The sequence below is a fragment of the Coregonus clupeaformis genome, chromosome 10, assembly GCF_020615455.1.
Source record: "Coregonus clupeaformis isolate EN_2021a chromosome 10, ASM2061545v1, whole genome shotgun sequence".
NCBI classification, from domain to species: Eukaryota; Metazoa; Chordata; class Actinopteri; order Salmoniformes; family Salmonidae; genus Coregonus; species Coregonus clupeaformis.
This window is the reverse complement of record NC_059201.1, coordinates 25,729,615-25,752,302: the sequence shown is the minus strand read 5'-3', so window position 1 is coordinate 25,752,302 and position 22,688 is coordinate 25,729,615. Positions and strand designations below refer to the sequence as shown.

General features: G+C 42.5%; 1 protein-coding gene across 2 annotated transcripts in view; it reads left to right on the top strand.

Annotated features, from left to right (window-relative positions):
• The window catches only part of fhit (fragile histidine triad diadenosine triphosphatase), a 364,201-nt gene extending 343,462 nt beyond the window's left edge, over nt 1-20,739 (top strand). For both annotated transcript variants that reach the window (XM_041887646.1, XM_041887645.1), the window contains 2 exons: nt 20,349-20,458; nt 20,610-20,739. In XM_041887646.1, coding sequence (XP_041743580.1) covers nt 20,349-20,450 — 102 coding nt within the window. In that variant the 3' untranslated portion in view covers nt 20,451-20,458; nt 20,610-20,739. The remainder of the gene's footprint in view (nt 1-20,348; nt 20,459-20,609) is intronic.
• The last annotated feature ends 1,949 nt before the right edge of the window (nt 20,740-22,688 follow it).

Genomic DNA, 22,688 nt, shown 5'->3' with positions numbered 1-22,688 from the left:
TATCGAGAGAGGACTATGCTAACTCAGTATAAAAACAATGTGCACATAATATAAAAACCAGTAAACAGTAGCATTGTTGTCAACATGTTTGACATTGCTACTGCAACATTCTTTCTCTTGACTAATTTGCTTAACAGGCTACAATACAGCATGTGACAGTTGACAGAGGTTTTTTGTTAGCGCTTTGTTTGATCTCACATTAATCTGACAGCTGTTTCATTTTATACAAGGGAACTGTACCTCTGTTCTAGCATACATTGGGTGGTAAGTAACATCACTGCTATTACTATCTGACAGATAATGGTCTATCATGAAGGAACCAGAGTCTGTAAATAAGAGCCAAGAGCACAACATGTTTTTAGTTAAGTTCGTTAAAGGTCCCTTTGATATCTCCCATTAATTACTTAATTAGGTGGTTCTTTTTTTCATGGGTTTAATGTTTAATGTAATCCGTGCTCTTTGTTGTGTTGGAAGCACTGTGGTACCAACCTTTAAATGCTTACACTTCAGAATATACTGCTCTGGGTGATGTTTTCTCTGTTGCTTTGAGATTTACACAAAAAAATGGGGTACATCAATTTCATTGCCCTGCAGACGTCCATATTGCATGCCTATAAACGTACCATAGTTATTTTTAGGACATGTTCCTCTTAAATTGGTTCATACCTGATACCTGTTATCAGTCACCCATGGGTACCTACTTTGAAATCATATAGCATGACAATTGAGCCTGCTTAAGCAATCAACATGGGTGATATAGAGTAGTATAGGGTGTTAAGTTGGTGCAGTCCAAGGTGACCTAACCAGACCCACTCCTGTAAACCAGATGAATTATACAGATGAGTTATGAGGTCAGTGGAGTCAGATGCTTGAGACGTGCGAATGTAATTTAAACTTTAGTTCAAATCTCTCATTGACATAAATGCATGATTTATGCAAATGACGTGAAGATTTGGCCTAGACGTCATAGACCGCTGCAATAGAATGAATGTTTGCTGTAATAAAGTGACAATAGCATAACTGACAACAGTAGGTTTCGACATGAACCTTGCTCCATAAGATCTGGCTCATTGCTCATTTACACAAGTAATATCATAAATTAAAAAAGTTTTCACTCTGTGATGGTTTTCTTTGACAACAGCAGCTGTTGCTTGTTTACCGTAGCTGTATTTGATCTCCAACACCAAGGTCAAGGTACCATGAGGCACAGGAGGCTGCTGAGGGGAGGATGGCTCATTATAATGGCTGGAATGGAGTGAATGAAATGGTATCAAACACATGGAAACCGTGTGTTTGATGAGTTGGATACCATTCCATTTATTCTATTCCAGCCATTACTATGAGCCCGTCCTCCCCAATTAAGGTGCCACCGGCCGCCTGTGCCATGAGGGTGGACAAAGTTGACTTTACGGCCACACGCGCATCACTCAGCTGCATATTGTTTGAACATTGTACCTGTCAAGAGATTAGCATGAGATGTGATTCCTTTCGGGAGGCAGAGTTAAGGATTTTTATTTTTCCATTGACAGCAGCTTTGTGGCACTTCAGTCACTATTGTAGTGTGCTGATCAAATCCCTTCTGTTCAAATGCAAGTCATTTAGGAGGCAGCCGCTCTCTCCTGGTGGAGATCATTAAAGATAGAGTAGGTACACAAGCAAGCAGTGTTGATTTCTCTCTAATATACCCACAAATGCACTGAGCTCTCTTCCCGGAAAAGCGTCATCTGTCTGGACATCTGGTGTTTATCACCACAGCTATTCAAGCATGTCATTGCAAAAATTAACGTCAAACTCAAATGTCAATCTTAATAGCAGCTCTTAGGGTTTCTTTATCATCACCTAAATGTGCTGTAAACTTGGCTTTTGTAGTCCATTAGTGGTCAATTTAAGATAATTTCTATCTTGATTGGGAAGGGCAAAGCTGTTTAGCTCATTTTTGCTGTTGAATACATTATTCTAAGCAAAGACTACTTCAGAGAATGTTAAGAATTCAAAATGTACCTTAATAACAATATTAAGGTATATTCTCTAGATAACTCTGTAGATTAATATTACATTAATAAAATGAATTGGTTTGTTGGTTCATAGTTGCAGGGTTTAGAATTTGGGATCATTAAATGTAATGGATCTTCATGTAGTCTTGGAGACAATAGCTGATGTGAATATTTAATAATCTAAAAATTGTCAGGTTGACTTATATAAGGACCCAGGCAGTAGCTGTACAGCAAGATATTACAAACTGTGTGCCCGTACAACCGTAAGTAGTGCTTAAATATGTATAAGCCGTGTCTGCAAAATGTTTGATATTATTATGCAAATTAAAGTGCAGGAGGTTAACATAGATTTTCAGAACAATGTAACCCCTTGCGGTCCTGTATTTAGCTCTTTCAGCAAACGCATTGGGCCTAGTATGACTGCAAGCTGTTGTAAATGTAATTGTGCATGTGTGTACCCGCAATTTTAGTCAATGCACTCAGCCTCTCTATTCAGCTATTACTGCATTAAAAACAAAACTTTCATTGTGACATACCTTCTCTGTGAAGAAAACAGACAGTCTAAGTGCCAAATAGAAAGATTGGATGTGCAGGGCAGCACAGGTATGTCAGGAGTTAAGACCTTAAGATATGTGGACACCCCTTCAAATGAGTGGATTCGGCTATTTCAGCCACACCCGTTGCTGACAGCTGTATAAAATCGAGCACATAGCCATGCGATCTCCATAGACAAACATTGGCAGTAGAATGGCCCGTACTGAAGAGCTCAGTGACTTTCAACGTGGCACCGTCATAGGATGCCACCTTTCCAACAAGTCAGTTCGTCAAATATATGCCATGCTAGAGCTGCTATTGTAAGTCAACTGTAAGTGCTGTTATTGTGAAGTGGAAATGTCTAGGAGCAACAAAGGCTCAGCCACGATGTGGTAGGCCTCACAAGCTCACAGAATGGGACCGCCGAGTGCTGAAGTGCGTAGAGCGTAAAAATCGTATCTCCTCGGTTGCAACACTCACTACCAAGTTCCAAACTGCCTCTGGAAGCAACGTCAGCACAATAACTGTTCGTCGGGAGCTTCATGAAATGGGTTTCCATGGATGAGCAGCCGCACACAAGCCAAAAATCACAATGCACAATGCCAAGCATCAGCTGGAGTGGTGTAAAACCTGCCGCCATTGGACTCTGGAGCAGTGGAAACGCGTTCTCTGGAGTGATGAATCAAGCTTCACCATCTGGCAGTCCGACGGACTAATCTGGGTTTGGCGGATGCCAGGAGAACGCTACCTGCCCGAATGCATAGTGCGAACTGTAAAGTTTGGTGGAAGAGGAATAATGGTCTGGGGCTGTTTTTCATTGTTCGGGCTAGGCCCCTTAGTTCCAGTGAAGGGAAATCTTAACGCTACAGCATACTATGAAATTCTAGATGATTCTTTGCTTCCAACTTTGTGGCAACAGTTTGGGGAAGGCCCTTTCCTGTTTCAGCATGACAATGCCCCTGTGCACAAAGCGAGGTCCATACAGAAATGGTTTGTAGAGATCGGTGTGGAAGAAATTTACTGGCATGCACAGGACCCTGACCTCAACCCCATTGAACACCTTTGGGATGAATTGGAACGCCGACTGCAAGCCAGACCTAATCGCCCGACATCAATGCCCGACCTCACTAATGCTATTGTGGCTGAATGGAAGCAAGACCTTGCAGCAATGTTCCAACATCTAGTGGAAATCCTTCCCAGAAGAGTGGAGGCTGTTATAGCAGCAAAGGGGGGACCAACTCCATATTAATGCCCATGATTTTGGAATGAGATGTTCGACGAGCAGGTGTCCACATACTTTTGTATGTAGTGTATCACAGGAAGGGCACAACTTCAATGTCAATACTGGTGCCTTTGTTGAAAGGTGGAAAGGGAAGTGAGCACCAAGAACCAGCACTGGCTCAATTAGCACCTGTGGGTTCCTGTAGTAGCTATGTCCCCATTTACCAAACCACCGCAAAAGTCCTGTTGGCTTCTCAGAGGGAGGGCTAGAGAAAAAAAGGAGAGCAATACAAGTTGTCACGCTGAGTAATTAGTTTTCATGGGCCAAGAAGGGCATCAGGTTGTTGTGACACACACCAGATTGTCCAGCAGTCCACTGAGAGCCCCTGTCACTATCCAGAGGGACCAGTCCAGGGACCACTCTCCTCCCTTCCCAATCCCTCCTCCTCATAAGAGCTGGCCTCTAGCCAACACTACTGAAATAACCAAGCTCTCCATGAGGATGGGGATATAATAGCAAAGAGTTCTCCTCATTAACTTACTGTGTGTATATTCTAAAGTCACTGTGTATTTTCATATTTACCTAACTTCTGTTCACTAAGTTTTGTCACGGGAGGATGTTTTTGTGGAGGGATTAATTGTAATGTCCTTGCCTGTCACTGAGCCAGAAACACAATTTCTAGTCTGTGTATTTATTCTGTCACAATGTGATCACTTTATATTAAGACAGGAAACTCTTGGCTCATTATGTAGCGACGTTTCACATTTTCAAAAAAATTACCTGCAAACCGTGAATAAATGATGGCAGGCCTAAATGAGACAGAATACGTTCATTCTAAAATCAATGTGGCATCTTGAGAGAGTTCAGTGAGGGGCCAGATTGACTGTCTGTCTGTCTAGGTAATCCAGTCCTTCTGAGGGGTAGCTTACCGCTAAAGTAAATGACAGTTATGGCGACAGGCAACTTTCTGGGAGCACAAATCATTACTTCAACACAGAGAGGATAACAGGCCAGGGTACTGTTTAATATGGATTGTAAGAAAGACAGCAAGTGTATGATCTGAGAGAGAGACAGAGGGAGAGATAATACAGAGAGAGAGAGAGTGGTCAGATGATGGGACAGAGAGAGAGAGTGGTCAGATGACAGGACAGAGAAAGAGAGTGGTCAGATGACGGGACAGAGAGAGAGAGTGGTCAGATAATGGAACAGAGCGAGAGAGTGGTCAGATGACAGGACAGAGAGAGAGAGTGGTCAGATGATGGGACAGAGAGAGAGAGAGACGTAGAAGGTCAGGTCTTTGATAAAAGTCAGAACTGTCCCCCAGTCAGCCAGTTGGCTCCTGAAGACATCCAAATGGGGATATCAGCGTTTTCATCAAAGCACTATTTCCCCATTAAACCTTTGTGTTCTCTACATGGAAGGCACGCTATCAGACTTTATTAATTTCTGACTACTGGCCACCCTGAATGTTTTAGTTTTTTTGCTACAGACTTTCATTATCAAAAGGGTGCAGAGAAATGTCATTATATTATGGAAACTAACTCTTGAGAAGATATTAAAGATGTCACTAACTTTCTAACAAGGTACAGTATGATACATTCATAACACCTCCAAATAAAAAGGATAGTAATTTGTAAGTGTGAGAAATGTTCACTAAAAATATAATTAATCATATCATCTCTGCATTTCCCACCATCCTCCTGATTATGAGGCATTACACTACTTATTTTCCCACCAAAATAAGAAAACCATTTGTATTGTTGGAAGAAGGGTGTTCACTATTTTAATTCAAATTAGAACCAGTGAATAAATAACATTAAAATGCATCTCAATCAATCATAATATCAGAAGTTTTCTTGTTAAAAAAACATATCAACTGTTTTCAGTATAAGAATCTTTCCAGGGCCCATTTGAACAGCACTCAAACTCGTACATATTGAAACACATGCCACATCACTTCATTCATTAGCTCCATCAAAGCCTGTCTATAGCAAATGTTACCCCCTCCTGAAGGTTTTTCACAGAGTACCTCTTCTCCTGTCCTGGGAATCAGAACATCACAGGGATGGTGTCTTCACAGTGTGGTGTTCCTTACAGATGTGGCGTTCCTTACATAACTGAAGTGATGGTAATAGTAATCTGTGTCAAATGGGGCATGCCTCTTTAACCATTCATCCCAGGGTTCCTGAAGTTGGTATCATGTGGGTTTTATCCCTTTCATCAAAAAGGGGAATCCAGAAAGAGACAAATTAATAAAACAGTCAGAGGGTTCAGAGATTCCGTTTGATGGAGTTTAATTGAGCTGCCGGATTTTCTTTAAACTAAACTAAATGAAGGGTTCTCTCTTTCGTGAGCGAGAAATTGTCTGCAGGGGGAGACCTCTAAGTGAGTAGAGGGTTGACAGTCTATTCTTTGACTAACATGACTGCCACTCCATACAATTTCAGTACGGATGTCTCTATCTGGGTCCCAAAGCAAAATGTTTGTATTGTCCGTAGCTACTACAGTGAATCATTGTGCACTTAAAGCAATGCTTGTTCTAGTCCAGCGGTTCCCAAACTAGGGGTCGCAACCCCATGTGGGTTTGCCTGATATGACAATGGGGTCGTGGGAGAATTTCCAAAATCCTGAGAAAAAAATATATACACTACCGTTCAAAAGTTTGGGGTCACTTAGAAATGTCCTTGTTTTCGAAAGAAATGCATTTTTTTTTGTCCATTAAAATCACATCAAATTGATCAGAAATACAGTGTAGACATTGTTAATGTTGTAAATGGCTATTGTAGCCGGAAACAGCTGATTTTTAATGGAATATCTACATAGGCAATTTCTCGCATGGAATAGCCTTCATTTCTCAGAACAAGAATAGACTGATGAGTTTCAGAAGAACGTTCTTTGTTTCTGGCCATTTTGAGCCTGTAATTGAACCCAAAATTGCTGATGCTGCAGATACTCAACTAGTCTCAAGAAGCCCAGTTTTATTGCTTCTTTAATCAGCACAACAGTTTTCAGCTGTGCTAACATTATTGCAAAAGGGTTTTCTAATGATCAATTAGCCTTTTAAAATGATAAACTTGGATTAGCAAACACAACATGCCATTGGAACACAGGACTGATGGTTGCTGATAATGGGCCTCTATACGCCTATGTAGATATTCCATTAAAAATTCATTGTAGCCATTTCCAGCTACAATAGCCATTTACAACATTAACAATGTCTACACTGTATTTCTGATCAATTTGATGTTATTTTAATGGACAACAAAAGTGCTTTTCTTTCGAAAACAAGGACATTTCTAAGTGACCCTAAACTTTTGAACGGTAGTGTATATACAAAAATATATATATATTATAATTTCGTTTTTGTATCTCAAAATCATTGTAATGTGGTTAACCTTAAAAATCGAAATGAAACTTATTCAAATCTAAAAGACAAAATTCAACCAGAGTGCCCTTAGATCATGGGAAAAGGCCACCCTTGACCTTTGCACTTGAATCTTTCCCACGGTGAATGGCTAGGCCTGCTACGCTACGAAACCACACACTATTGCAGAGACTTTGATATTACCAGTGGCAATTGATATTGTGAAAACAGGCAGAGGCACAGAAACTCACATCAATACCTTTGTCAGATAACACTTTTAAAAGAAGAATGTATGCTAGCAATCAAGGGGAAACTCTGAATGACTCAAAAACTCCCCAGCTTATGCTCTCCAAATGGACGTTAGCTGTGAGGGCCGAGATGCCCATGCACTGACTTTTGTTCGCTATACAGTACCAGTCAAATGTTTGGACACACCTACTCATTCCAGGGTTTTTCTTTACTTTTACAATTTTCTACATTGTAGAATAATAGTGAAGACATAAAAACTATGAAATAACACACATGGAATCATGTAGTAACCAAAAAACTGTTAAACAAATCAAAATATATTTTATATTTGAGATCTTCAATGTAGCCACCCTTTGCCTTGATGACAGCTTTGCACACTCTTGGCGTTCTCTCAACCAGCTTCACCTGGAATGCTTTTCCAACAGTCTGTTGAGCACTTGTTGGCTGCTTTTCCTTCACTCTGAGGGCCGACTCATCCCAAACCATCTCAATTGGGTTGAGGTCGGGGGATTGTGGAGGGCAGGTCATCTGATGCAGCACTCCATCACTCTCCTTCTTGGTAAAATAGCCATTACACAGCCTGGAGGTGTGTTGGGTCATTGTCCTGTTGAAAAACAAATGATAGTCCCACTAAGGCCAAACCAGATTGGATGGTGTATCGCTGCAGAATGCTGTGGTAGCCATGCTGGTTAAGTGTGCCTTGAATTCTAAATAAATCACAGACAGTGTCACCAGCAAAGCACCCCCACACCATAACACCTCCTGCTCCATGCTTTACGGTGGGAAATACACATGCGGAGATAATCCGTTCACCCACACCGCGTCTCACAAAGCCACGGCGGTTGGAACCAAAAATCTCCAATTTGGACTCCAGACCAAAGGACACATTTCCACCAGTCTAATGTCCATTGCTTGTGTTTCTTGGCCCAAGCAAGTCTCTTCTTATTATTAGTGTCCTTTAGTAGTGGTTTCTTTGCAGCAATTTAACCATGAAGGCCTGATTCACACAGTCTCCTCTGAAAAGTTGATGTTGAGATGTGTCTGTTACTTGAACTCTGTGAAGCATTTATTTGGGCTGCAATTTCTGAGGCTGGTAACTCTAATGAATATCGATCCAGGTTGGATGTGACAGCAGAGATGAGGTGCGCACTGTCGACCACGCCCCCTGACTTTGAGAAGCTCCGACGCGACATGCATCAAGCACACCCATTTCATTAGCGGTTGTGAGATGAGAGATATTATGTCAGACTAATTTGCAATTGACTGTCATAGCCCCACATTAAAAGTATGTGATAGTGAGTTGAGAAGACAACCAGAAATACTGTTAGAATGTTTTTCAATTGACTGCCATAGCCCCAAATAAAAAAGTAAACATTGGCTGTTAATTACATATTTTTCTTCACATGGTTGGGGTCGCGAGAATTTTCAGATATCAAAATGGGGTAGTGGGTCCCAAAAAGTTTGGGAACCCCTGTTCTAGTCAAACTGTACATGTGGTTAACATGTATCTATCATTCAACAGTACTACTTGTTCTGTTTTAAAATGTCACAACTCTGGGTCAATGTGTAAGTTAATCACGTCAGTGCGTAAAACAGTAACTTTTTCTTATCTTGGAAATATGCCGTCTTGGAAAATGTCATCAAACTATGAAATACACCAGGTCTACCCTGCGGTTATGGAAATAAATTGAACAACAAGAAAAATACTGACTTTCAATCAAGCAAAAAGTAATTACATGGTGTGGGGCATGTCCCTCATGATAAGGTAGTCTTGTATGCTGACATGACTGTCGAGAGGTTGTTGTGATTCGAGGTGGAGAGCCATGTACATGAAATCTTATTTCACCATCACCAAATGAGCAAGGGACCAGAGAGGACACAGTAAGAGACATTATGTTCTAGTAAAGACAATGAAGGATGGAAAGAGAGAAGGATAAAGAAGTCAGCAGTTTGAGGGACAGCCCAGGTGTCATCTCTTTAAGTCACCCAGTCTCATTTGGGAATCTGCTCGTTTCCATTTGACAAGCTGTAGTGCTGGCCCCTGCATGGGCCTGTGCCTGTAAAGGACATACAGCAGGGTTCCCCAAACGAATTTGGCCCGTGGGTGGTTTTATTTGGCCCCCCAAGTTTTCTGAGCATTTTTTAAAATTATTATATACAAAAAATGTATTCATTGTTGGACATAAAAGACTGTAAAAACACCAGGAAATCAGCTACAAGTAATGTTGTCACGATCGTCTGACGAATGAACAGACCAAAGCGCAGCGCGTTGAGTGAACATGACTTTATTAACTCAAAGTCTGGAACAAAACAACAAAACAAGAACGATTCGTGAAGTCCTCTGCTAAACTGACAGAACATGGAACAAAAACCCACAACACCCACAGGAAAACATACAGATAAATATGGCTCCCAATCAGAGATAACGAGCCGACAGCTGACACTCGTTACCTCCGATTGGGAGTCATTGAACCCAACAAAGAAATACAACACATAGAACCACCCAACCAAACAAAACACCACGAAACGAACACACCCTGGCTCAACACACAAAGTCCCGGGGGCCAGAGCGTGACAGTACCCCCTAAAGGCGCGGACTGCGACCGCGCCTCAATAAGGCAAAACAAGGGAGGGCTGGGTGGGCATACCTCTTCGGCGGTGGTTCTGGCTCTGGCCGTGGTCCCCACCCCACCAAAGTCACTACCCGCTTACGTAGCCTCCTCCACATGACCACCCCCCAACTAAACCCCACTGGATTAAGGGGCGGCACCGGACTAAAGGGCAGCACCGACTAAGGGGCAGCACCGGACTAAGGGGCAGCACCGGACTAAGGGGCAGTACCGGACTAAGGGGCAGCACCAGGATAAGGGGCAGCACCGGGCTAAGGGACAGCACCGGACTCAATGGCGGATCCTGGCTGGCTGGCTCTGGCGGATCCTGGCTGGACGGCTCATGGCTGGCTGAAGGATCTGGCTGCTCATGGCTGGCTGACAGATCTGGCTGCTCATGGCTGGCTGACGGATCTGGCTGCTCGCGGCCGGCTGACGGATCTGGCTGCTCATGGCTGGCGGACGGCTCTGGCTGATCCTGTCTGGCGGAAGGCTCTGGCTGATCCTGTCTGGCGGAAGGCTCTGGCTGATCCTGTCTGGCGGAAGGCTCTAGCGGCCCGGGTCTGGCGGACGGCTCTGAAGGCTCATGGCAGACGGGCGGCTTTGCAGGCTCCGTACAGACGGGCAGTTCATGCAGCGCTTGGCAGACGGACAGTTCAGACGGCGTTGGGCAGACAGGCAGTTCAGGCGCCGTGGGCAGACGGGCAGTTCAAGCGCCGTTGGGCAGACGGGCAGTTCAGGCGCCGTTGGGCAGACGGCAGACTCTGGCCGTCTGAGGCGCACCGTAGGCCTGGTGCGTGGTGCCGGAACTGGAGGTACCGGGCTGAGGACACGCATCTCAGGGCTAGTGCGGGGAGAAGGAACAGGCCGGACCGGGCTGGCGACGCGCACCGTAGGTTTGGTGCGGGTGGCAGGAACAGGCCGGACCGGGCTGGCGACGCGCACCGTAGGTTTGGTGCGAGTGGCAGGAACAGGCCGGGTCGGGCTGGCGACGCGCACCGTAGGTTTGGTGCGAGTGGCAGGAACAGGCCGGGCTGGGCTGGCGACGCACACCGTAGGTTCTGTGCGTGGAGCAGGAACAGGCCGGGCTGGGCTGGCGACGCACACCGTAGGTTCTGTGCGTGGAGCAGGAACAGGCCGGGCTGGGCTGGCGACGCACACCGTAGGTTCTGTGCGTGGAGCAGGAACAGGCCGGGCTGGGCTGGCGACGCACACCGTAGGTTCTGTGCGTGAGCAGGAACAGGCCGGGCTGGGCTGGCGACGCACACCGTAGGTTCTGTGCGTGGAGCAGGAACAGGCCGGGCTGGGCTGGCGACGCACACCGTAGGTTCTGTGCGTGGAGCAGGAACAGGCCGGGCTGGGCTGGCGACGCACACCGTAGGTTCTGTGCGTGGAGCAGGAACAGGCCGGGCTGGACTGGCGACGCACACCGTGGGCTTGATGCGTGAGTAGGAACAGGCCGGTCCGTACTGGGAACACACACCACTGGCTTTAACTGGGGATCAGGAACGGGCCGGACCGGACTGGTAACACACATCAGTCTCTCACGCCGTGCCGCAACAACTTCCCTTCCTCTACTCGCCAATGGCTCCCGTAATCCGATAGCCTTCTCTCCACGTCTCCCCTGTGGCAGCCTCCTGCTGCCCAGCCGCCTAAGCCATGTGCCCCCCAAAAACTTTTTGGGGTTGCCTCTCGTCCTTCCAACGATGACCCTGCTGACGCCGTTGCTCTCTCTCGCCAGGGCCTTGATCTTCCCCCAAGGTCCCTTGCCCCCGAGCATGTCCTCCCAGGACCACGATTTGCCCACCTGGGCCATCGCCAGCCTCTCGATCTCCTTACCAGGCGCCTCCTCCCATGTCCAGTCTCTTTGCTCCTGGACACGCTGCTTGGTCCTTTTATGGTGGGTTTTTCTGTCACGATCGTCTGACGAATGAACAGACCAAAGCGCAGCGCGTTGAGTGAACATGACTTTATTAACTCAAAGTCTGGAACAAAACAACAAAACAAGAACGATTCGTGAAGTCCTCTGCTAAACTGACAGAACATGGAACAAAAACCCACAACACCCACAGGAAAACATACAGATAAATATGGCTCCCAATCAGAGATAACGAGCCGACAGCTGACACTCGTTACCTCCGATTGGGAGTCATTGAACCCAACAAAGAAATACAACACATAGAACCACCCAACCAAACAAAACACCACGAAACGAACACACCCTGGCTCAACACACAAAGTCCCGGAGCCAGAGCGTGACAAATGTTAAGTTTGGAAATCTGTTCCCAAGTATTCCTACGCATAATAGAAAGACACGTGATTGTATACAACTGTAAGCAACATTTTAAATTATTATGTTTTAGTCTAATATTATATCTGTTTGGGCTTCTTGCGATCAATTTGCAGTATACAAATTATGTTCCGGCCCCCGACCATCCGCTCAAGAAAAAATCTGCGGCTGAATCTAGTTGATGATCTTTAACATACAGTTTCTACAGATGACACGTTAGCGGTCTCCTCTCTGCTAAAACCATGGATGACTCTGAGGTCACGGCGACCCTGAGGTCAGTGCTTAATGAAAGCATGTTTTGTCTGACTTATGGGGTCCTGCCCTGCATGTGCTATGACACAGAGTCCCCACAAGAGAACATGGGGTTACCAGGGGTTAATCAAGTCTGATTCCTCTCTCTGCGTGCAATATGATATTACCTACTTGACTTTGAGATGGATCCCTGATTGTTCTGAAAGAGCTGTAGACTCTTTCTATGGCCTCATACAGAGCTATACTATCAGGGTCTCTTCACCTCCAATACAGTACAAATGCCTACTATACAGTGCATTGCAGAAGAACATTGTATCGGCAACAATTGATTTCCTCATTGAGATTGTTAAGATTTATATTTTTCCCTGAAGTTTTATCACAGAAATACTAAAATCATAAAGTGCACTCCAAAGGCAGTGTAGCGTCTTCCAGCTATCCAACATGCTGTGATAATAATTGTCCAACTGCCAACTCTTGGCATAATCATATAATCCATTATACTGTGCTGTATGTTTCTATGATTCATAAGCATGTACTCTAGTTGAGATTATGCGACTGTGCCATGTCTTCTTCTCCCTAGCCTAACACACGCCCTCTCTCTCATGGGTGTCTGATGAGCCCTCTCTCTGGCACCATGTGACTGTACTCTACTGTACTTGGAGTGCAGTCTGCAACCTGAACCTGAGATCTCATATGAAAGCTGGCTTCTCTCAACAACAGGCCGTGTGCTGAGCCCCTCCTGTGGCCGTCTCAGCAGGGGAGCACAAGTGTACGGGGAGGGTGGCCAAGAAGGAAGCCAATAGGATCTCTGCATGTGTTCTCTCGAAACGTCTAATGGGTCCGCATCACAGAACCTCTCGAGCTTAATCAGTGTGTCTGAGAATAGAGGCGCGTGTTTGACAGCCTGTCAGAAAAAGGTTATAAAAAAAAAAATATGGGGAATATTATTTTTGTTGGGTAATTACCGCACCAGCTGCTAAAATGTTTTTACATGCCATCAAGATGGCTTCAGTCACAGAGGAAAGACAGGAGGAGAGAAGCTAGGGCAATTTATTCTTACTGTGGTTATGTGAAATTCTCCTCTCACTCTGTCTCTCTCTGTCTCCTGGGTTTTTACTGTTGGCCAGAATATGTGACTGACAAACCAAACAGAAGGTAGAATCAGTGAAGCTTGGAAAAATACATAAGGAGTAGAATCTTTATATTTGAGTGCAAATTGTATGTAAAGCACTGTAAACACCTTGTTCAAACCAACTGACTAATATGAGATGGTTGCATATTAATTTATATAATCACACATTCATTTAAAATACTGTATGTTGGACAGTTTGGAAGTTACATGCACACAACTGATGTTAGTTGTGGAATGCATATAGTGTATTTGTTTCTGATGTAAGAGGCTTCAGCACACTATTATCCAACACTGCTGCCCCCATGCTGCCACACTAACTCCTACCAGTAGCCACCAGCTTGCATCATTCAAGGAGGCAGTGCAATTAAAATGTTATGGTTTGGAGGAAATGTGTAATATCCTTGCCCCCAGCAACCATATCTAGTCTAGATCTGTAAGTTCATTATCATTCATATTTAACATTTCTCCTTTTATTTTATATCCTCCATGAATCCTATTTAGTACTTACTTTTTGTCGCTGTCATACAATTTGTCCTTGTGTAACTTGTAATAAGACCCTATGGTACAGTTGTAAATAATTATAATTATATTCTAAAGTGGACCCTCTCTGTCTCTGAGGTCGGTGTTTATAAATTTCTTTACTTGAGTGGGCCAGCTTTTACTGTTTCGCAAGCTTGTGCATTCTCTAGTGTTACACTTTACTTCTGTGGTTCCCAAACACATTGTCTAATGTTAACTTAAAATGTAGGTTGATGTGCTGCCTACATCCTGCAACGATGACTGTAACTGTCTTGATAGCAAACAGCACGAATATGGTTCAGGCTACAGTGTATATTTGAATTTTGGCAGTTTGTCTACCGACTACAATTTGTCTATCAACTATGGCACTTTGATTACATAAGTGGATGCTGTGTAGTATTTTAACACAACAAACACAATCATTGCCAAATGATTTAAATAAGCTGCCAATAGCCTGATTTGTGATTCCAATTTATCCGAACTAGGGTTGCAAAGAGAGGGTAACTTCGAAAGTTACTTGAATGTTTTTTTTTGTATTTTTCAAGGATTTTATGTAATCTATCACAAGACATCTAGTGGCCCTTTTTGGTACTTCAGATTATCACGTGTCTGTAATTATCTCTGGCCCTCTGTGTGGCCTTAACACATGTAAAATAAAAAATGTTTTCGGAATGACAAAGCTGTAAAACTTTATCCTAAATATAAACCATCAATTTAGTGAATACCATTAGTGTTTAAAATGAGGGTTTCAGCATGAAATATCCTTTCTATATATCTGTACAAAGAAAAAAAATTTTTACTATGTTAGTATGTATTTGTTGTCAATGTTTCGGCATCGAACTGGTGGCAGTTGTGAAGAAAATTCAGTAGTTGGAGTTCATTGAAAATAATGCCATTGTTGATTAGATGCTTTTTTCATTAATCAGGCTTTTTTCTCTTGAACAATATTGTATATTTACTAGAAACTCGTGGACAATATGGACACAGATATAAAAAAATGTATACTATATATGAATACATTTCTTACAAGTTATTCAAGTATAAAGGACCAAAGTTACGATAGATTGCCATAGATTTTCTGTTAATTACCTAAATTACTGAAGATTCCGGTAACTTTGGTAAATTACCGGTAGTTTTGCAACCCTAATCCAAACATATCTTGAAAACCCAACATAACTGAATCAATCAGAGAGAGTTAGGAGTGAAATTGAATGGTACAAGAGGTGAGCTACAGTAGTCATCTCATGTGAAATCACCATTCAAACTATTCAAAATACAAACCAAAGAATGGAAATGTGTCTTGCAGAAGCTGATTGCCAAAGGTAATTACCAGTGGAGATTAAAACATATGCACTTGCATCTGCCATTTCTATCATGGTCTCCAAGGTTAAATGGGAGGCTAGGACTCTAGAGACTAGAACCATGAATTATCAATAACTCAATAAACATAACTATATATTTGATTTAAACCATTTGAAATGTTAAGATCTTTGAATTGTATGGGGGATGAAGAGGTCTGGGTCCTGAATCTTGTGTAAATATGTTGACGGATTTATTGGATGTTTTTATTTTCTCTGTATTGACATACAGGGCCTTCGGAAAGTATTCAACCCCTTGACTTTTTCCACATTTTGTTAAGTTACAGCCTTATTCTTAAATAGATTAAATGAAGAAAAAAATCCTCAGAAATCTACACACAATACCCCATAATGACAAAGCGAAAACAGAGTTTTAGAAATGTTTGCAAGTGTATTAAAAGTTCAAAACAGAAATACCTTATTTACATAAGTATTCAGACCCTTTGCTATGGGACTCGAAATTGAGCTCAGGTGCATCCTGTTTCCATTGATCATCCTTGAGATGTTTCTACAACTTGATTGGAGTCCACCTGTGGTAAATTAAATTGATTGGACATGATTTGGAAGGGCACACACCTGTCTATATAAGGTCCCACAGTTGACAGTGCTTGTCAGAGCAAAAACCAAGGGATGAGGTCGAAGGAATTGTCCGTAGAGCGCTGAGACATGATTGTGTCGAGGTACAGATCTAGGGAAGGGTATCAAAACATTTCTGCAGCATTGAATGTCCACAAGAACACAGTGTCCTCCATCATTCTTAAATGGAAGAAGTTTGGAACCACCAAGACTCTTCCTAGAGCTGGCCGCCCGGCCAAACTGAGCAATTGGGGGAGAAGGACCTTGGTCAGGGAGGTGACCAAGAACCTGATGGTCACTCTGACAGAGCTCTAGAGTTCCTCTGTGGAGATGGGAGAACCTTCCAGAAGGACAACGATCTCTGCAGCACTCCACCAATCAGGCCTTTATGGTAGAGTGGCCAGACGGAAGCCACTCCTCTGTAAAAGGCACATGACAGCCCATTTGCCAAAACTCCCCAAATACAGGTGTGCCAAGTTTGTATCGTCATACCCAAGAAGACTTGAGGCTGTAATCGCTGCCAAAGGTGCTTCAACAAAGTACTGAGTAAAGGGTCTGAATACTTATGTAAATGTAATATTTCATACCTGTTTTTGCTTTGTCATTATGGGGTATTGTGTGTAGATTAATGAGGAAACCTAACAAAATGTAACCTAACAAAATGTGGAAAAATTCAAGGGGTCTGAATACTTTCTGAAGGCACTGTATGTTCCCCAGAAAACCCAGTTTTCCTTATTTATTCAGAAGCCTTGATGCACCCGGAGGGATTTGAATTCCACAAACTTCCATTTATGAGTAAATTGGGTGTGACACATTTTTTAATGAGGAGGATGTCTTCGCGCTGAGAGCAAAAAGCTTGTCCTCTGAACAAAAGCTTGTCTTCTGAAGTCCTTTTTGTTCACACGTAATTATTAGATGACCTCTAGTGTGACATTGTAATGCCATAGCATGTATGTCAGAGTCCCGTAGTGAAGAGCCATGCTGATAGCGGAGGTGTGTCTCCTTTAACTGGAGTGCTGTGTTAAATGTTAAGGAGCTCCAACAAAACCCATTATGTTCCTTGGCTCCACATTTATCTCTTTAATAAGGGCATAAATTGATACATTAAAAGCCGCCATGGGGGGGGACAATTCACACATGCTGCTCCCGCCAATGTGAACAGACAGTTGAGGTATTAGCTCTTTGACACACTGTGAGACAGCTAGCCAGCTACTGTACTGTACTGTACCTACAGCCGGTTGTGGCCATGTTGCGAGTCATCTCCAGCATTAGTATTCATGGGCACATTTGTCACTGACAGTGTTAGCAGGGTTTCTGTGTCTAAATTCTCAGGCTCACTACGGAGAAGTGGGGCTATACTAAAGAGGTTAACATAGACCCTCAAGGAGAGGCACACACACACACTCTCACACACACCAGTGTGTGTTTGGACATCCGCACAGCTGCTAGTGAGGACACAAGGGGATCGGCTTTCCCTTCTCTCAGAGGAACAGCAGGAAGACCAACCACTCTACATGCATACATACACACACACACATGCACACACACACACACACACACACACACACATACACAGACACACACACACACCATGCTGCTAATTGTGCTGCTGTTTTCTTGGACATGCTGAGATCTTATAATGTACAAGTGAAGGAACTTGTTTTCAACAGTCTAATGAACTATGAAGAACTTAAGTTGTATGAAGGTTACAGTTTATAAAATACTGGGAAAACCAATGCCAAGAAGAAGAGATACTGTACGAAGGCTATATCCTATTCCATGCTTTTTCTGCCAAAAAAGTGTCTTACTTGAATTAATATCTCTTGTTTTTCGGTGCTTTGTATTTTCTCAAAGAGACACAATTAGCACTGCAAAATTCGATGACATTACAGTTGTTGTGTCAGCATTTGTGTGGGAGATTTTTAGATGGAGAACAAAAATACTTGATTAAGTCTTGATCAGCCTGATGATGATTCAGATAAAGTCAGAGACAAGTCTTTGTTAATATTACATGATTACATTACATTGCATGCTATTAGCTATTGTTCTGCAAACCTCCAGTTTTCCATGCTGTTGTCAATTCAGCTTTTACTCAATATATGTGTGCCCTGTGAATCAACACAATTAAGTAAAAGGATAACAATTTAGGCCAATTTTTGTTGAAGATTGCCCATGTTAACTTACTAAGAAACTACTGTATCTTAGAAATAATTGTTTTGCCTTGATATAATATGATGTATGAGGCCCAAGTAAATGATTAGAGGCTAGTCACCAGCTCAGGGCTAAATTGCCATATTAGTGTCTCTAATGACATAATCTGAGGTGTCAGCTGGTATTTTGTGTTGCAAGGACCCAATATATTTGAGCTCCATAAATACGTAATGTCCCCATGAAAATCAATTTGGGACAAATTATGTGACTTGCTGCACGCATTATAAATCTCTGATAAGTTGACTATGCCTTACTAAAACTGTGTGCAATTCATCTTACTGTAAATGAATTTTCTACCAGAAAAAGAAAAGCTTCAACATCAGAAAGACACATCTTTCCTTCCCCCATTCCTTTGCTTACAGCGAAATATGATGTTGATGTGAGTTTTCTACGCTTGAAATACATTGTAATGTCTTATGGGATTACGTGAGCCTACAAAGCCATTTCAGTTCAACGTTTGAAGCTTACAAAATCTCTGACTACATCCAACCCCACCACTCCCCCCATTAACTCCTTCCCAACAAAATGTCATCCTCCAGTTGCTGTAACAATGTCCTGTGAGGTAAATGGACTAGATCCTAATACAGTGTGATGGGCTGAGATAAGGCTTGTCTGGGGTTTGAGCAGTATGTTTGTGTGGTCCCAGATAACCCACATGAACAGTCAGAGGGCCCAGCCTAGCCTAGCAGAGGGGCTAGCATGACTCCCAAGGGCCCTAGAGAGATGACCCCCATGTCCCCATGTTCCCACTTGCCATCTCCTGCTTTCTACAGGACCCAATCCGACAAGCTTTCAAGCCAGGGTCATATTCTGTTTGTCCATATAACAAAAAAGAATATGCAACAAAACAGAACAGCGCTTGTCAGTGTTGGAAGGAGAAGATGTATTGAAATAATGACCCCCTGGTGTTTTAGCTTCCAGACGGTTTAGAGAGGAAGCGGGGAAACATTGACATCTATTACATGTTGAATCATTTTACTGCCTAGCTCTCTGAGAACATAAAGCATCCCTCTCCTCTGTGCCTTGCTGTTACAGTAGCTATCTGCAACTGGTGGGTATTTTTATGGCATCGTTTTTTACCTAGACTAACAAAGCATGCCACAAACATGTTAGATGTGCTGTGAAAATAACTCAAGGACATAAAAAGCAATATCACCAAACAGTGCAAGCTTTCTGCACTGTTTATGTTTATGTATTTCGTGTGGCTTGAAAGACATCTCATTCTGAACACTGTATACTAGCCTTGAGGACTTTACTGCATCTTAACATCATCTAAACAATAGCCACATATGACAGATCCCAATATGAAACCATAGCAGTTGAAAACCACCCCCTGCTGTTGTGGCTTTTATGGTTGGGAGAGGGTATGTATTGCATGCAGCTTTACACTATAAACAACCCCCCCTGGCAGTTAAAATGACGACACCTTCCAAACCTCAGCATGTCAGCCCCTCTGTCCTGGGGGAGGCATTAGTGTGATGAAGTACATTGTTTCCCTCTAAATCTACGAATGTTACAAAAACAGCAACAACAGGCGCGGGTGTCAGAATCTGTCACAGTCATACATTTTCCCCTCCATGGCTATACTCAATGAACCATAATGGGTTCCTCTTGTTTACCTTGTTGGAAGGGCGAGACGTTTATATTTCAAACGTCAACTCTGATTGTGTCTGAAAAGACTAAATGAGGGGTGAGGTTGTCGTTGTTTTTGTTCTGGGCATCCATCTTTTATATTCTATAATCTGGTGGAACAGTCAGGTGCACAGAGACTATCGGGTGCTAATGTTTCTGCTAACCCCTGGTCAACAGCTTTGTTTATTCTGCTACATTGAAACAGTTTTTTTATTCACCGGTGCATACTCATCAAAGGAATTGTTTCAATTTCTCCCTCCAGTTACTGAGGTAAACAGGTGACTATGTGTGTGCGTATGTGCGGGTAAGTCTGGGTATACAGGTGTTTGTTCATGAACTAGTAGCCTCTGTTTAGTAGACTTTTAGTAAAGTAATGTAAAGGACTATGTGATGTATCTATGTGCAGCTCCAGAAACATGACCGTGAGAATGAGGACGTCCCTTCCAGGTGGAGAACAGAGGAGGAGATGGCAGCAGAGGCTTCTGATCTGAGGAAACAATTCAGCTAAACTGTCCGGTAAAGAACCACTTTAGGTCTTTCTCTATAAAGCAGGCTACATTGAAAATGGTTTGCCCATGATGTTAAAGTTGTTGTTGATGAGTGCTTTAGTTGAAGTAGAAGGTTCATGTTAGTGACTCATGACTTATTGTGTTTTATATTTTTTCAGATCCAGAATCTCTATAACGACAACTTACAAAGTTTCAAGTGATTGTGAAGTGGATAATTCTTCAGTTGGCACTGTTGTTGAAAAAAGTATTTTGAACTGAACTAATGTGGTTGATTAAATTTCATACCTATTTAAATGTAACGTGTGACTTGTATTATTACCTCAGCTGTTATTTTGTGGTATTTTCGTTGTTCTCCTTAGAGTTTTTTGGGGTAAGAGTTATTGTTGTTGTTTTATATTCCATGACTGTCACAACATGTAAATGTTGAATTATTCATCAATCGCTCTCCCTTGTATCAGTTCTTAATCCCACCAAATCAGTGCTCATAACAACACTTAAAGGCCCTATAAACCCCACAGTCACAGCTATGAACATGCATGTGGGCACCTCCATGCAAAGCGGAGCTAAAAACAAGCGGATAATGAAGGTAACATGTGGTTAATAAAGAGGAGCAGCTGCTCTGGGATCTGTGAAATTGTCAAATCAGATTTAGTGTGCCGTAGGAGACAACAAGCCTGCCAAAGAGTCAGCTGAAGGCAATAGATCTGCTTCCACATTGCCGGAGTTCAGGAACTAGTAGTGGTTTTTCTTCATATTTGATTTGGTAAAAAAGTTTGCTCTTCATAATAATCAGTTTAGTTTAGTTTATTAGGATCCCCATTAGCTACTGCACATGCAGCAGCTACTCTTCCTGGCGTCCACATAAAACATACAAATACATGACAAAGTACAGAACAGTAATAGACAAGAACAACATAAGATATTACATTAAATAAAATAAAATAAAAATCTAATAAATAAAATAAGAGTTATATATATGATATAGGAAAGACAAGAAGAGACAAAAAAAATACTATTTACAGTGGGATAATGAAGGCCTGAAACATATTATGAGAAGCATTTTGAAGCCTAATTTCATAGTTTTCAGTTGAAGCTTTGATACACTTTCACTTCCTTCAACTCAACTGTAAAGTGCTTAAAAGCATTTCCCTGCACTCTTAGAAAAAAGCGTTCCAAAAGGGTTCTTTGGCTGTCCCCATAGGATAACCGTTTTTTGGTTCCAGGTAGAACCATTTTGGGTTCCATGTAGAACCGGAACTGCAAATAGTTCTACCTGGAACAAAAAAGGGTTCTCCTATGGGGACAGCCGAAGAACCCGTTTAGGTTCTAGATAGCACCTTTTTTTCTAAGAGTGTGGAGTCCAGGGACTGGGTTTTGTTTGGTACAAGGTTGAAAAATTGACCATAAGAAATGGTGTGAATTGAACTCCACATCAACATTCAGTAAAGTGGCATTATGATTGAAACAATGACCACAGTAATGGATTGATTCCTGGTGATTATGCCTGATGAATAGCACAGCATAAGGCTACATTGATTTTCTTTATTGTATCGATGTTGGAATAAAATGTCAGTCTTGCCATTTACTCAGCTGGATGCAGAAATACAATTCTGTCCTTGAAATACAATGTGTGAGTGGCTTTCTAGTGGTAATAAAGCTGTAAAAGGCCCCATGAATTTTAAACAATATTATTAAGCATGAGGAATTCTTCAATGGCAATAATTCAAAGAGTCGGGGGAGAAAATCCATCTACCGTAGGTCCAGTAAGATTAAACCTTCCCACATAGTGAGGGAAACATAGCCTCACATAAAGGAATATACAGTTCGTATTAGGCCTTGGCTTCAGGACCAACACGGTGTTACCTCGATCCAAATTCCCCTTTTAATATCCCTTCCATTTCACAGGTTTGTGGTTGATCGTAATAGGAAATAATTAGTAGGCACATTGGATATCGTTAAAGCATATTGAATATAATTAGCGATCAGAGAATAACGTTGAAATAAATTTCACAAGCTGTGGAATGGAATTCCAATTAGAAGGCACATCCCGAATCTATTAAATGGATGACTCGAAGTGTTCCTATTTACTGAGGTATGGTTTAATTACCTCACTGACATGGTTATAGGGCCTAATAACTCCCAACATCTTTCATAGAATTACCAGGCTACCGCTGCAATGGTACCATGAATCACTTTACTTCTTTAGCGTCTCAAACCGAGAGTACACAGCACTGTGT